This window comes from Podarcis pityusensis (genome assembly GCF_964106645.2).
Source record: "Podarcis pityusensis genome assembly, chromosome: 10".
In the NCBI taxonomy this organism is placed as follows: Eukaryota; Metazoa; Chordata; class Lepidosauria; order Squamata; family Lacertidae; genus Podarcis; species Podarcis pityusensis.
In genome coordinates, this window is record NC_138035.1 from 45229738 (window position 1) to 45243644 (window position 13907).

The 13907-nt window shown below is 42.4% G+C and overlaps 1 protein-coding gene across 1 annotated transcript in view; it reads right to left on the reverse strand.

Annotated features, from left to right (window-relative positions):
* Positions 1-12753, reverse strand: part of TPH2 (tryptophan hydroxylase 2) — a 66169-nt gene extending 53416 nt beyond the window's left edge. Inside the window, exons 1-4 of the mRNA XM_080971203.1 lie at positions 12577-12753; positions 5165-5317; positions 2562-2745; positions 2357-2457 (exon numbers count right to left, since the gene is read on the reverse strand). Of these exons, the coding sequence (XP_080827329.1) occupies positions 2357-2457; positions 2562-2745; positions 5165-5317; positions 12577-12681 (543 nt within the window). The 5' untranslated portion in view covers positions 12682-12753. The remainder of the gene's footprint in view (positions 1-2356; positions 2458-2561; positions 2746-5164; positions 5318-12576) is intronic.
* Positions 12754-13907: the final 1154 nt, after the last annotated feature.

A 13907-nucleotide genomic window follows, 5' to 3' on the forward strand; every position in this document is an offset into this window, starting at 1 on the left:
GCAGATGCGGTGATCCCTGAATTCCTCAGTCCAAAGGTGAAAAGCTACTAATATTGGGGAAAATTCCAAGAAGTTCAAATCACGGGTAATGGCCTTACCGCACCAGCTAGCAGGCCATTGCTGTGCACACCAGCGCCCCCTGAAGAATACACCAAAGCCCAAGCTTCGTCTGATTGCACCTGAAAATCTGTGGAACAGAAGCCAAACCTGGAGATCTCCTTTTACTGATTTTGGGAGGCGCGCCCTATGATGTGGTGATTGAAGTCCGGCAGATAGCCTTGCCAGCTGAGAGCAGAAAGAGCGCCCCGGCTCGCGCCTCCACTTAAATGGGTCCCAGCCACACACCCCCAGCCAGTGGATTGGCTGGCTGGTTGATGACGAGGCCAGGATCTTCCGGGCAAAGTGGGACTTCGTCCCCCGCCCCCAGAGGAGAGTGGGTGGCCATGTGGCCCACCGCAACTCCTCCCCACAGTTAAGTGGAGCAGACTTCCCTTCCTGAAGAGAGAGAGAGAAAAGGCAAGGCAAGAGGTTAATTTCCCCCAGCTTTGGAGTCGTGGCTTTTGGCAGTACGTGGGCCTTGAAGTGTGTGAGAAATATGAGCTGAAACAGTGCTGCCGTATTAAAAACAGGGATGAAACACAAGGAACCTGCATGGAGGCTGCATTCCTGCTGAGCCTAAAGGATGCTATGATTTCTACCTCATAATTATCTCCCAGAGTGTGAGCAGCTTTTCAATTGCCTTCTTCTTTCCCCTCCCACACCGCTAGGAATGCTCATTTAATATCTATATTCTTTAAGTGAAATAGCAGTGGGCATGACTTTAAGTACTCGGGTGATTTTGGAGAGCGACACTTATATGCACCATTTAAAAGGGGAGGGGGAGTAATCTAAAAGGTAAAAAAGAGGGGAAGAAAGCAATGGGATAGTTTGTCATTTTTATTTATTTATTTTGTAATGCCTTGTGTAGCTCTGTCATACTGAAAATACAGCATAATAGCTGGCAGGGGTGGGGAGCAGGCAGAAGAGGTCCATCCCAAGTCTTCTAAAGCATCTCTTTTAAGCAGAAGTTGTAGACCATGAAAACGACCTGAGTGGTTTTGCACCTTAATCTGAAATGCATTAGCTGAATATTTTTGGGATCAGCCTGTCATATCGAAGCACGTCAGGTGGCAGGACAAATCAGAGTGGTGAATCAGTCCTCACGGAGCAGAAAAGGGCAATAGCTTGTTTCCTGCTAGATCTAAGGAACTTGAGGTAGAGGATGGTAGATTTCAGCTGAACATTAGAAGCAGCTTTGTAAGAATATGAACAGGGAAAGAATGGCAGAGCAAATGCCCAGGGTCAATTTCTGGCATCTCCAGGTAGGTTTGGGAATGACTCCGGGCTAAATCCCTCTCTAGAGAGCCACTGTCAGTTGGCATAGACCACAGATGAGGAACATGTAGTTCTCCAGATGTTGCTGGAATGCAGCTCCCATTATCCCTGGCTATTGGCCATGCTGATGGGAGGCTGATTGGAGTTTCAGTCCAACAGCATCTGGAAGGTCATAGAATCTCCATCCCTGCAGTAAAAGATCATTCCCTATGTTCCTTCTAAAAGCAGTTCATCAACAGTACCATTTTACTAGGATGCTGGTGGACTTCTTATTGCTGGAGAACTCCAAGCAGAAGCTTGACAGCTCTAGATTTCCAGTATCAAGCAGAGAATTGAATTAGATAGCCTACAACAAATTTTACGACATTGGCCCATGCAACAAACTGTCATTGCAAAGGCACCGGTTCAAAGAAACTCCTGAAATATCTTCCGTATCATACGTTGTCACGAAAGATCCCTGGATTTCTAAAGAAACCCACCTCCCTCTTGCATTCAGTGAAGGTTGTTGGAATTAGCATCATGGTTATGAAATGAGCTGAAGGGATCAAGCATACCTAATAAAAAATTGCATCCAGTTCTAGGAAAATACCACTGCCTATTATATTGTACATCACATGGCTTGGCTTTGCCAACAAGACATTGTATTTCATCCTAAGCAATTTATCATTTCTACGACAGGAGTAAGTAAAAAACAACATGGGCTGCATAATGCACTGTATAACAACACTATAATGTTTTGTTCCATTGTTATTTTGTATTTTCTTCCAATTATAGTTATGGAACAGCCTTGGGTACCATTTGGTGGAAAGAAAGAATATAAATTAAGCTACTTAAGTTCTTTTGAATAATAATATTTAATAATAATTTGTTAATTATAGCAATAGTTCTAATTACTTGAAGAAGAAGAAAGTTCAGTTCTTTATCATCAAATTGTCACAAATGTTTACTTGACCAACCTTGGCTGTATTTACTGAACACTTACAGGGTGATCTGCATCCAGTTCAGAGCCGTACATTAGAACTCTTTGGGAACATTTGTCTAATTCAGCAATCTTCCTGGGGAACCAAGGAACACAGTCCAGCTCTGGAGGAAATACAGAGTGATTGGAGGCATCAGATTCTCACTGCTTCTTCACAAAGCTTTGCTAATTTCAAGATAAATTTTGAAAGAGAAAACAATAGCCTTGCCTTCCTCATCGGTCCAGATGTTTTCCGGTGGATTCAGAGTAACAATGTTCGTTTCATACTTTAACAACTGAATGAGCTCATTGAATTCTTTCTTGCTACAGTCACAGTCCACAAAAATTTCTACCTCTGAACTCCTTCTCTTGGATTTTCTTGATTCAATATGAACCATACTCACATGCTTCTCCTGTAGACAGAACAAAAGATTGGTTCATTGACTCACTGAATTCATTTAGAAGAGAAGTGGTTTAATGGGTGTTCTGAACAGGATGTAGTTTAATGTGCATATAAAGGCATTTGAGTTAAGAAAATCCTTCATCTGTATTAAATTACTTATTTGTTATTTTTAGTTCAATAAGTGTGCTGTAAAATTACGCCTGTATTAATTGCTCCATTTTATTAGATACCTGAAAACTGTAACTATTGTAGGATAATTAAAAGTGATTTACCATGGCCGTTTCTTATAAAACAGGTGTTCACTGTAAAAAAAATTATACTATTCAATGCCCAATTTATAGACAAGTTAAATTAATGGGCAAGAAATGAATTAGTGCGAAGATACAAGAAAAGTATTTATTGCAATCTACTTTAGTCTAACTGAACAATGTTACCTCAATTTGCTATCAGCAATAATCAAGATAACATGCCCAAATAGCATTCATAAACATATTACAAAAAAACAGCCACATCAACAGCATGGAAACAATATTCTGTTCTGCAACAAAGTACTTGCTTTTTCACATATTCACTTCAAGTGCCATGTGAAAAAGTTACTAATGATTGTCATGAACTGGCAGGGCAATGGGGAGGAGGAAGAGGATCCCGTCATGGGGTGTAGCCAAGACTGGGACACACCATGGAAAGCAGGGGATGGCGAAGGAAGTACTCACAGGATGCTGGAGGATGGTCAAGGAATGCAGTTCAATGCACAGGAACCAGAGCAGCAGGACCCATCACAAGATGCAGAGGGAGTAGCAAAAGGGATGCTATTGAAGGCTGAGCCAGGCAAGAGCCCACAGCCCAGCTCCCTAGCTGGCCAGGTGGAGCTTGCTAGCTCTGGGAGTAGGCGTGTGGTTCCTCCACTGGAGTAGGCTTGGAACAGGTGAGGGTCACATGTCTCATCAAGCACAGGTGCTGCAATCAGCATGCAAAGTATGAAAGGGCAGCAGAGCTAAGGTGCTGTGTCTGCTCTACTGCCCATGTTGATGGACTTTGGCTTGGGACTGTGTCTGGGTTTGACTCTGGACTGTATTCTGACTGCTGGACTTCAGACTTGGCTACTTGGATTGACCCTGGACTGTGTTTCCTGACCTTTGGACTTTGCTCGTGTGGCTTGACCCCCGGACATTGGACTTGACATACTGACCTGCTGCCAAATAGGCTGGGGGTTCAGGGCAATGGTGGAGCTAGGTGGATTGACAGCAGGAGGATATTGACACCTGTGATAATCTACAGAGTCCGCCCACCCTTGTACCTGCTGACCAAATATCAGAGGGAAAGAGCAAGGCCTCAAATGTCAACCTCACAATCCAGAAGATTCCTGCAGAAGGGGGAAGTTCTTAAAGTATTCTGTTCTCAGGCTGTTTAGAGTATTGGTAGGCAAACTAAGGCCCAGGGGCCGGATCCGGCCCAAGCACCTTCTAAATCCGGCCCACGGACGGTCCGGGAATCAACATGTTTTTACATGAGTAGAATGTGTGCTTTTATGTAAAATGCATCTCTGGGTTATTTGTGAGGCATAGGAATTTGTTCATCCCCCCCCAAAAAATATATATAGTCTTGCCCCCCACAAGGTCTGAGGGACAGTGGACCAGCCCCCTGCTGAAAAAGTTTGCTGGCCCCTGGCTTTAGAGCTTTCAGACCAGCAACAAATTGGTAGCCAGTGAAGGGAGGAGTGTGATCCAATCATTAGGCCCTGTAAAATTCCAATTGGAGACAGTCTGGAAACTCCAGAGGTATCTTCGCATATAGTAGTCTAATTGGGATATAACTACGGCATGAAAGGGCTGAAACCAGGTCTGTGTCTCTCTGAGAAAGGCTGCAGCCAGTGCACTAGGTGAAGTCAGCAAATGGCATATTTAGCTACTGGCCCCAGGATAGCACTGGGTCCAGGAGGACCCTCAAGCTGAGACCATGATCTTTCAGTTTCTTCTTCTTGTCTGGCTCAAGCTTCAAATTAACAGCTATCAATACACAAAGTGTCTTGGGATTTAAATAACCCAGGGCCAGTCCGATACATTTTGGCATGTTAGGCAAGCCACAAAATAGCAGGGGGCACCAGGGAAGAAGCGGGGAGTGAAGTTCTATATGGGGAAGACACCAACAGTGCATCCTATTCACCAATAGGTGTGGCATGAGGGGGCTTGCCATAGAGGCAGCGCACTTGGCCTCCAAGGAGTGTGCCACAGCCATCGATGCCACCACAGCGGCAGCACAAACAATACATTCCTTGGAGGCTGGGTCTGCTACCACTGTGGATCCTGCTACCCAAGGCGGTTGCCTCACCTTGCCTCATGGGAAGGCCGGGCCTGAAGTAAACATATAATAGATCCACACAATAGATTTTTCCAATCACCTGTTTTAAAAATATGGTTTTGTTTTTTTACCTGGAAAAGTCTGAGAGCTTTCACCAAGCCACCAACTTCATTTTTCAAAGAAAACACCACAGCGGTCTTTCCACCTTCTGATGTTGATTCATTCTTGCTTGTACCTTTATTGTCCTTTTTATCATCGTTTTTACCAGAACTGGTTCTGTTTAGCTGAAAGAAAATACATTGCAAAATAGAAGGGTTTCTGTGCACTCCTCAGAAAACGTTAAGCTTTCCTTTCAAGCAGACTATTCTTGCTTGATTTTAGTATTAAGATATCTCCTATAAGAGAGGTTCTTTTCCCTTTTGTAAGGTGTGCTCAGGAGAAGAATTGCAGGTTACAAGCTGACATGAATGATTACTCTTTCAGAAAAGATCAATGAAATAGCATCATGGAGCATGTTATCCTACCGCTACAACTTTGGTCATTATAATTCTTTAATAAAACTCCGGCTTGGATCTTCCAATGAGAAATCGAACTTCTCAAGCTTTGCAGAACAACTATGGTTCTTGAATTCTGCGTTATAAACTCAAATGTGAGTCACACATAGAACATTACAAAATTTCATGATTACACCTTTGCTTGATTACCTATTATTGGATGGAAATGAAAATTGCACTTTTATATCTTGTTCTCCCTTTGAAGCATTTCCACATCTGTGGGGGTTTTTTGGGGGGTGGGGGCTTTGGGTGAAGGTTAGAGGTTACTTTACAGCCCTTTTTGTCAAAAAGGAAAGTGGCACCATTTTGGATAAGCCAAATGAAAGACTAGCTATGATTTTCTAAATATAAAAAATAGTTGTGCTTTAGTTATGGCTTTGGAGTTTGGAAAGATCTTCCTCTTTAGAGCATGGAAAATTGGTAAATGGTCTAACGAGATTTGTGAGGCAAGGTGGCCTTTTGCAGTGGATGGTGAACCCTGAGAGATGCCTGCTATCTGCGTTTTGCCTTCATCTCAGAAGTATCCCTCTGGAACAATCCTGCCTTGCATATTTATGATAGTTTTGTTATTTAAATACTAATGATCCTAAGTGAAGAGGAGATGGCAGGTGAAAAGGGTTAAACAATACCAAATTATTCCATAGATATTCAATATATCTTTTGCCATCCTTGCAGAGATTCAATAGAAATGTAGCCTTATGGAGACTAAGGCTATAAATGCTAGTAGCCACAATGTCCTACCTCCACCGTCAGAAACTGTATGTCTCTGAATACAAGTTGCTGGAATCAAATCAAACATAAGAGCTTGCTGGATCAGACCAGTGGCCCATTTAGTCCAGCAATCTTTTTTCATGATGGCCAACCAGAAGCCTTTGGGAAGCCCCGCAAGCAGGACTGGACCTGAGCTGAACAACATTGTCCCCTCCCAGCAACCGGCATTCAGAAGCATACTGCCTCGGTGTCAGGAGTCCAGGTTCCCAGCTTGATAACACAGTAAGTGTAGATAATTAAAAAGGAGAATTTATTGCAGAAACAAACAGATAGCTTCAGACGCCTCTAACAAAGCCTCCAGCACCATTACTCAAGATGACCCTTCTGAAGATTCCTTCCTGTATCTACAGAATATATTGAATCAACGCTCCTTGTGTCTTTTGTTTTGTTTCCTGTCTAGAAGGCCTTCTATTCGCCGACTCCTCGGAGAGATTGGATTAGTACCAACCTCTTCCTTTTCCAGCGAACTGTCTCCTTGTGTATTCACGCCCATTTGAGCTTCCAGCGAGCTTTGGCTGTGTTCTAGCCTGCTCTCAGCTACTGTCTTATCAGCTCGCCCATCAAGGTCAGGAAGAACTAAATTCTGCAGCTGCCAGCTCTCCCTTGTCTGACTAACATCAAAGCCTCCCTGTTCCTAGCTGCTTTCTGCATTTGGCTGAAAATCTTCACTTGGAGCTGGCTCATTCCTGATACCCAGATAGTGGAGACAGAACATAATCATCAGAGTTAGTAGCCATTGACAACCTTATCCTCACAAATGGGGAGAGTGCTGCTATTGTGCTCAGGTCCTGTTTTCGGGTTTCTCATAGACCTTTGGTTGGCCCCTGCGAGGACAAGATGCTGCGCTATTTGGGCCATTTGCCTAATCTTGCAGACACTTTCTTAATGTTCTTGTGCTTACTTCTGTCGGGTGCTTCTCTTTGCCAACCGTTTAATAATCTTTGTGTGGATTTTGAAGCATCCCTTTTTCTGTGCAGGACCTAACGCAGCAAAGGAACCTGAACCTATTCACAGATTTCCCTTGTTTGATTGGGACATGTTTTCATAAAAGTAACACTTGGAAGATATATGAAGAACAGTTTTGCTTTAAAATGAGATTCCACATAGAAACATATAGCTGTTTGGGGGCGGGGCGGGGAAATCATTTCCTCACTGAAGTCAAAATAATGCAGAATTGTTGACAGTCAAGTCCTCAGCACTGAGTACTCTTCCTGAGGGACCTGCTTTGATTAAAACACAATTAACGCTAAACGTTTAATGAAGTGATTGTTTAATCATATGGATGACTTGCTAAATGTGTTTTCAGAGTTAGCAGCCTATAGCTGGAAGCTAGAAGGCACTCTTCAGGATAAATATGGAAGCAATGGCGGGGCAGCTCAGGACCTTGCTTAATTAGTCAGAGAGACACAATAAAGACTGAAATGGTGAAATTCGTGGTGATACAATTATTCAAAGCCTGCCTAACAGAGCTTCATGGCATGCCTACATGGCTGAAATATTCAGCACAGTCAAATATTTGTTGGAAGGAAATTTTAGAAATGAGGGGAACACTACTTAGCAGATCAAGAGAATTCAGCCTCACCTTTTTGCAATTGCCACTCACAACAAGAGCTTGCTGCTCTTTTTAATGCATAACATAGCTGCTAGTCACTATACTATAAACTAAAGGTAAAAGGGCGGGGGGGGGGGGGAGAACCCCTGGATGGTTAAGTCCAGTCAAAGGCGACTATGGGGCTGCAGCACTCATCTCGCTTTCAGGCTGAGGGAGCCGGTATTTGTCCACAGACAGCTTTCTGGGTCATGTGGCCAGCATGACTAAACCACTTCTGGTGCAACAGGACACTGTGACAAAAACCAGAGCACACAGAAACGTCGTTTACCTTCCCGCCACAGTGGCACCTATTTATCTATTTGCACAGGCATGCTTTCGACTGCTAGGTTGGCAGGAGAGCGGACAGATCAACGGGAGCTCACTCCGTCACAGGGATTCAAACTGCCGACCTTCTGATTGGCAAGCCCAAGAGGCTCAGTTTAGACCACAGCACCACCCGCGTTAAAATCACAACCACTGCCCACCAGATTGCAAGATTATGATGCTAGATTCATTCAAGGAGCGAAGAGGCACATATGGGAGATGTTATAATAATAAATAATAATAATTTATTATTTATACCCCGCCCATCTGGCTGGGTTTCCCCAGCCACTCTGGGCGGCTTTCAACAGAATATTAAAATACAATAGTCTATTAAACATTAAAAGCTTCCCTAGACAGGGCTGCCTTCAGATGTCTGCTAAAAGTTCCCTCACACATAGCCCAGGTCTAAACTATATGAGATTTTAAAGCTTTTAAATACTAGGCTTTAATCTAGGTGCTTTTACAACAATAGCGTAACATGCTCCACTACTCTGGTTACTACATTCTGGACAAACTGTAGTTTCCGGTCTGCTTTTAAGGACAATCCCGCCTATTACATTATACTACCAGTTAAGAGGTTATGAGGGCCTGTATAACTATGGTTATTGCAGAAGGCATCACTTCTGACATATCAGGTAAATTGATACAAAGCACTGATCATGGCTTCCAAAGAGCGGATGCAGATACAGGCTGCAAACCTGTTATTTTGTGGGCAGTGTGACTTCACCTAGAACAGTCATACATACCATGATCAACTCCTTGTTTTTGATACATCCCCTTCTGATCTCCTCCTGCCCTGTCCTATGGCAAATTTCATCCAATTCTGTTAAAGGGCTTTAAAATATATATATATCAAATTTTAAAGATGACCAACACAAATACCCCTGGATCTATTTGTCTATCTCAGCAGGCTTTAGTCCCTCTGAAAGGGCCACATGCCTGTAGATTTCAGCTAATTCTGCCAAAATGGAAAAAGTTACAACTTTTTAAATATCTTTTCCCATAATAATAAGTGGGGTGGGAATAAAGCTTCATTTTCCTGAAACAGATACAGCTTTTGACCCTGAGACAAATCAGGTAGTCTCCAAGGTGCTTTAGACAGGGGCATTTTCCAAAGCACCAAATCTGTGTTCCAGCTGAATATTGTGCTTAGCACACACCCCTACTTTGTGCCTATTTATTTTCCACTGTGTATTTATTCTCACATTGTGAAGAGAGGATATGTTGAATTAGCACTCTTTAGTGCAAGATGATAGGGATACTCAGCATCATTTAACTTGAGGGCACTCAGTAGGTTGTTTCTATTAAAGTCAATGAATGCACATTAATGTATGAGACAACTAATATGTGAAGTAGATAAAAAGCCTTAATACACTGAAAGCCACTCTTTACAATTGCTAATTGTTAGAAAATTGCAAGTATAATCAAAGAACGAAAGCAAACAAGAAAAAACACTTAATCAAAGGGTTCTCAGGGCCACATCAACCATGACAAACTTCCTAAACAGGTTATGATTTATTGTAAGATACTGTGTGGGGAAATGCTTTTACATATGACAGTGTAACAATGCTAGAGTTCCCAAACCCTCAGACTGAAACAAGTCCTAGAATCTGAGAACATAGTTTTAAGCAAAAACGGCCATATCAGAGGGACTCTGGGAGTGGAAATTTTCTGTCTATATATCGTTAGATATTCTACATGCTGTGAAGTTGGTCAATGCCCACTCTCTTGGAACCCCACCACAGGAAACACCTTGGGAATTAGAGAACTTGCCGCAACTTAGATGATTTAGCTAATACACAAACAATGACTATGTGTGGTGTGACATATAGAAAACGCAAGAGGTGTGATGAAGGTCATGTCTGGGGCAACCAGGATGCCTAAACCTACCAGGACACCTTGCTCAAAGCCACATGTGAAAGCTGCTGCTAGGAGAAATTGCTGTTGACATTTGTATATATTGGACTGTAAATGATGTTTAGCCTATAAGAACCAGCCAGGACTGAAATCAGGTGAGAGAATCAGGGAGGCATAAAAGCAGAGAGAGGAACCCTCATTAAAGGGGGGAGTATGAGCACTGGGCATTTATTTCCCTGCTCTCCACCACTGCAAAACCAAACAGCAGAAACAATGTTGGGTGTCTTTGAAGACCAGATCTAGCTTCATTTTCTGGTGCTGTGGTAAAAAGACTTGTCCCCTGTCTAACCCAGAGGGATGGCACATGATCTACATAAAATATAGATCATTTTATTATCTGTTTTCTGCTCCATGTGTTATGGTAATGTGCTAAAATAGAACGATCTGTTCATAAACTCTTGACCGGGCATTGCGTAATTTCATCTCCATTCAAGTGGGATCTAAAAGAACCTGTGGCTACTGTAATTGGCTTAAGGATGACAATACAGTTTCACTAGTAAGAGATTTTCCTATTTTGCTACATGTGCACATAATGTAGGCATGTTGAGATGCTGTGTCAAATTGTGGCTCCTCAGGGGGACCGGCAGCATATGCAGCTAAACCAGAATGATTTTCATTATTTCATGCACACAAGTGTTCTGTGTGGAAGATAGAAATTCATCACATTTGAAGAATCCCTGACAGAATGAAATGATGGAATTTGACCTACTGTACGTCTCTCTCTTTAAGTGTATCCAGTGATATTGCCACCAAACAAAACTAACAAAGGAATAAATTTTTCCTGCTTTGGCAGGAAACACATATAAGCATTTACTTTGGGAGTTTCCAGACATTGGCTTCCACTGCTGCAGAAGCTACAAATGTAAGGTCAAACTAGATTATATGTTTGCAGGTCCATTTACAAAAGATATACAGTGGTACCTCGGGTTACAGATGCTTCAGGTTACAGACTCTGCTACCCCAGAAATAATACCTTGGGTTAAGAACTCTGCTTCAGGATGAGAACAGAAATCGTGGGCGGCAGCAGGAGGCCCCATTAACTAAAGTGGTACCTCAGGTTAAGAACAGTTTCAGGTTAAGAACGGACCTCCGGAATGAATTACGTTCTTAACCCGAGGTACTACTGTACATCTACTAACAAATCACTGACACAATCAAAAAGTTATGCATTTCCAAGATCTGAATCACAAAATGTGAGTATCTCCAAAAACAAACAAACAAAAAACACTTGATAACAGAAAGGACTGACTTTCTTATATTCAATTGCTTTCGAATAACAGGTATGTATGTGCAGAATTCACTTAGATTAAGACATTTAACAGCTTGTTCTTCATTTTGTGTATTTTAGCTACATTTATTGGCATGTTCATTGTTGCAGGGGACTGCTTTGCTGTCGCCATCAAATATTCACCAGTCTTTTTAAAAAAAAGAAATCCCAAAGAAAGGTTCATTGCAGGGAAAGATGGATTACCCTTCGAATGCACAGCTATGGCAGAGACACTGGGTTGCACCTAATGGTCTTGCTTGGCTAGAGGAGCCCCAACCCTGTCAAGCCGATTACGGCTGTGCAGAGACTGCCATGAAGAGGGGAAATCGCTGAAAATAGTTTCCCTTCTCATTCCTTTGTCAGAAGCCTTACTGTCAGCTAAGGGACATTTATTATTTAAATCAGATCCTTTTATTAAATAAAAGAATTAAAGCTATGTCCACATAGCCCTAAATCATTCAGAAATTTACTTTGGTTTTAAATGACATCACCGGTGATGGCCAACAGTTATCATGCATGACATATCAATGCACCTGAACCACGACAGCTCACACACACCCTTTGAATTTCTGTAGGTATTACTGGTTTCAAAAATAAATCTAACACCTTAGTTCCATCAGCTTTACTTGGAGGAAACTCATTAATTCAAATGTGATTTCTTCTGAGCACATGTGCTTAGGATCATAGCCTTAGGCTGTCATAAGAGAAAAAAATAGACTTCACAAGTAAAAATTATTTTTAAAAAATCACCAAGCAGATATTGCAAATCCCAAGGTGAGGCAAGTGAGCTTTCAGTACAAAAGCGGATTAAATTCTGTATCTAGGCACAGAACTGAAGTCACTCAAAGGATGTATGTGAGAGACATCTCCTCCCTGCAAAGGCTTGTTTCCCATAAAATCCTTTCTTGATTACTTGTGCGTAAATAGGTTGAGCTAGCTATGGGATTGGCGGACAGGGGGCAGAAAACTGACAACCAACCCAGCATAGCTGTAGCCCGAGCAAGCAAATCTGTTTAAAGAAGAATCCTGCATGTGTTCCAAGAAGTTACTGGGAAATCCTGAAGATGTCTTAAACATCGGATTTATTCATCCTAGATTGACGCAGCTCATGATACTTACAGTTACGTTGCCATGTAGTGGGTGTTCCAGGGGCACAGCGGAATCCAGAGACAGGCCCCTTCTTGCCCAGTATTTACTGGAGAACATCATCATTGCTGGCTGCATAGTGGCCTGTGCAATTTTCTCTCTCCACAGCAGGGGGAAACGGGCTTCAAGTTTGCCTGCAGAGAGCTGTCCCCAGTTCCTGGTGCTGAACAAGGAGCAATCTCAGATTTCCCCCCTGGTGAAGGTTTTTATATGCCTAGGCAAGAACTGATGGAAGGCTGATTAGGAGAGCCTCGCTAGAGCTGGCACCTTTAAAGCCCCACAGCGGCAGGGAAATATTCTTTTCCACACACTGACCGTGCTCTCTTCCAAACGCAGGATATTAACCAGCAATCCCAGGCTGCTGGCTGCTTCTTCCAGATGCTCCTTTTGTCAGAAGTTGATAAGCTTTGAACATTAGCTGCAATGTTTTTAATAACTCATTGCAGGGTTGGAAATGTGTTTCTTTACCAAAGGAGGACAGTGCAACAAACTTGGATAAAACGTTGGTACTGGAGTTTGATATTTAAAGCAAGCTGGGGCACCTATATCTGATGCTGCCACAAACAACGTATCACCCAGATCACTCCATCCCAGAGTAAAGATTGCTGATATTTTATAAAAGGAATGAAAGGGGAAATCAATTTGCATTGTTTGTCTGCCGCTTTTCACAGTGGCACTCTCGATAGCTATATTCCACTCCTCCAAATGCTCTTAGGAACCAATTGATCTGGTCAATTCAATTAATCTGTGAAGATTAATGATGAAGTTGTACAAACAAGGCTGCTTCTCCACCACCTCTCCAGCTTGATTTGCCATGATCTTGCTACAAATGATAGTTTCAGTATGTCAATGAGAAATTGGACATTTTTTTTTTTTAAGGGAGGGGGAGATAGAGGTTTGCCATCAGTCATTATTAGACCAATGGCAGACTTTTACTGCTTTAGGATTAGCCTACCTGAAATGTAAATTGTTATCAGTTATAATGCAAGCATGCCTGTGCAAAATTACCTTCCATTATTTACATAAATGTAACACAGTCCGGAAGGGGTTGGGGGTGAGGAAAGGTTATTTTTACTCATTCCCCACCCCTCTGGCAGCTCTCTAAAAGGCTGCTCTGGAGGCCTTGGGGACCCCAGAAAAACGTGAGAGGTGTGGAAGGTTACAGGAGGGAGAATTGTCAAAACTGCCTCTCACATTATTGGCAGCAGATGTCTCACCTTTTATGACTGTTAAGTTTATCTTGTTGAATATGATCTTTTTTAATGAGGAAAACCATCCTGCACACTGTTTTAATAGGATAGACT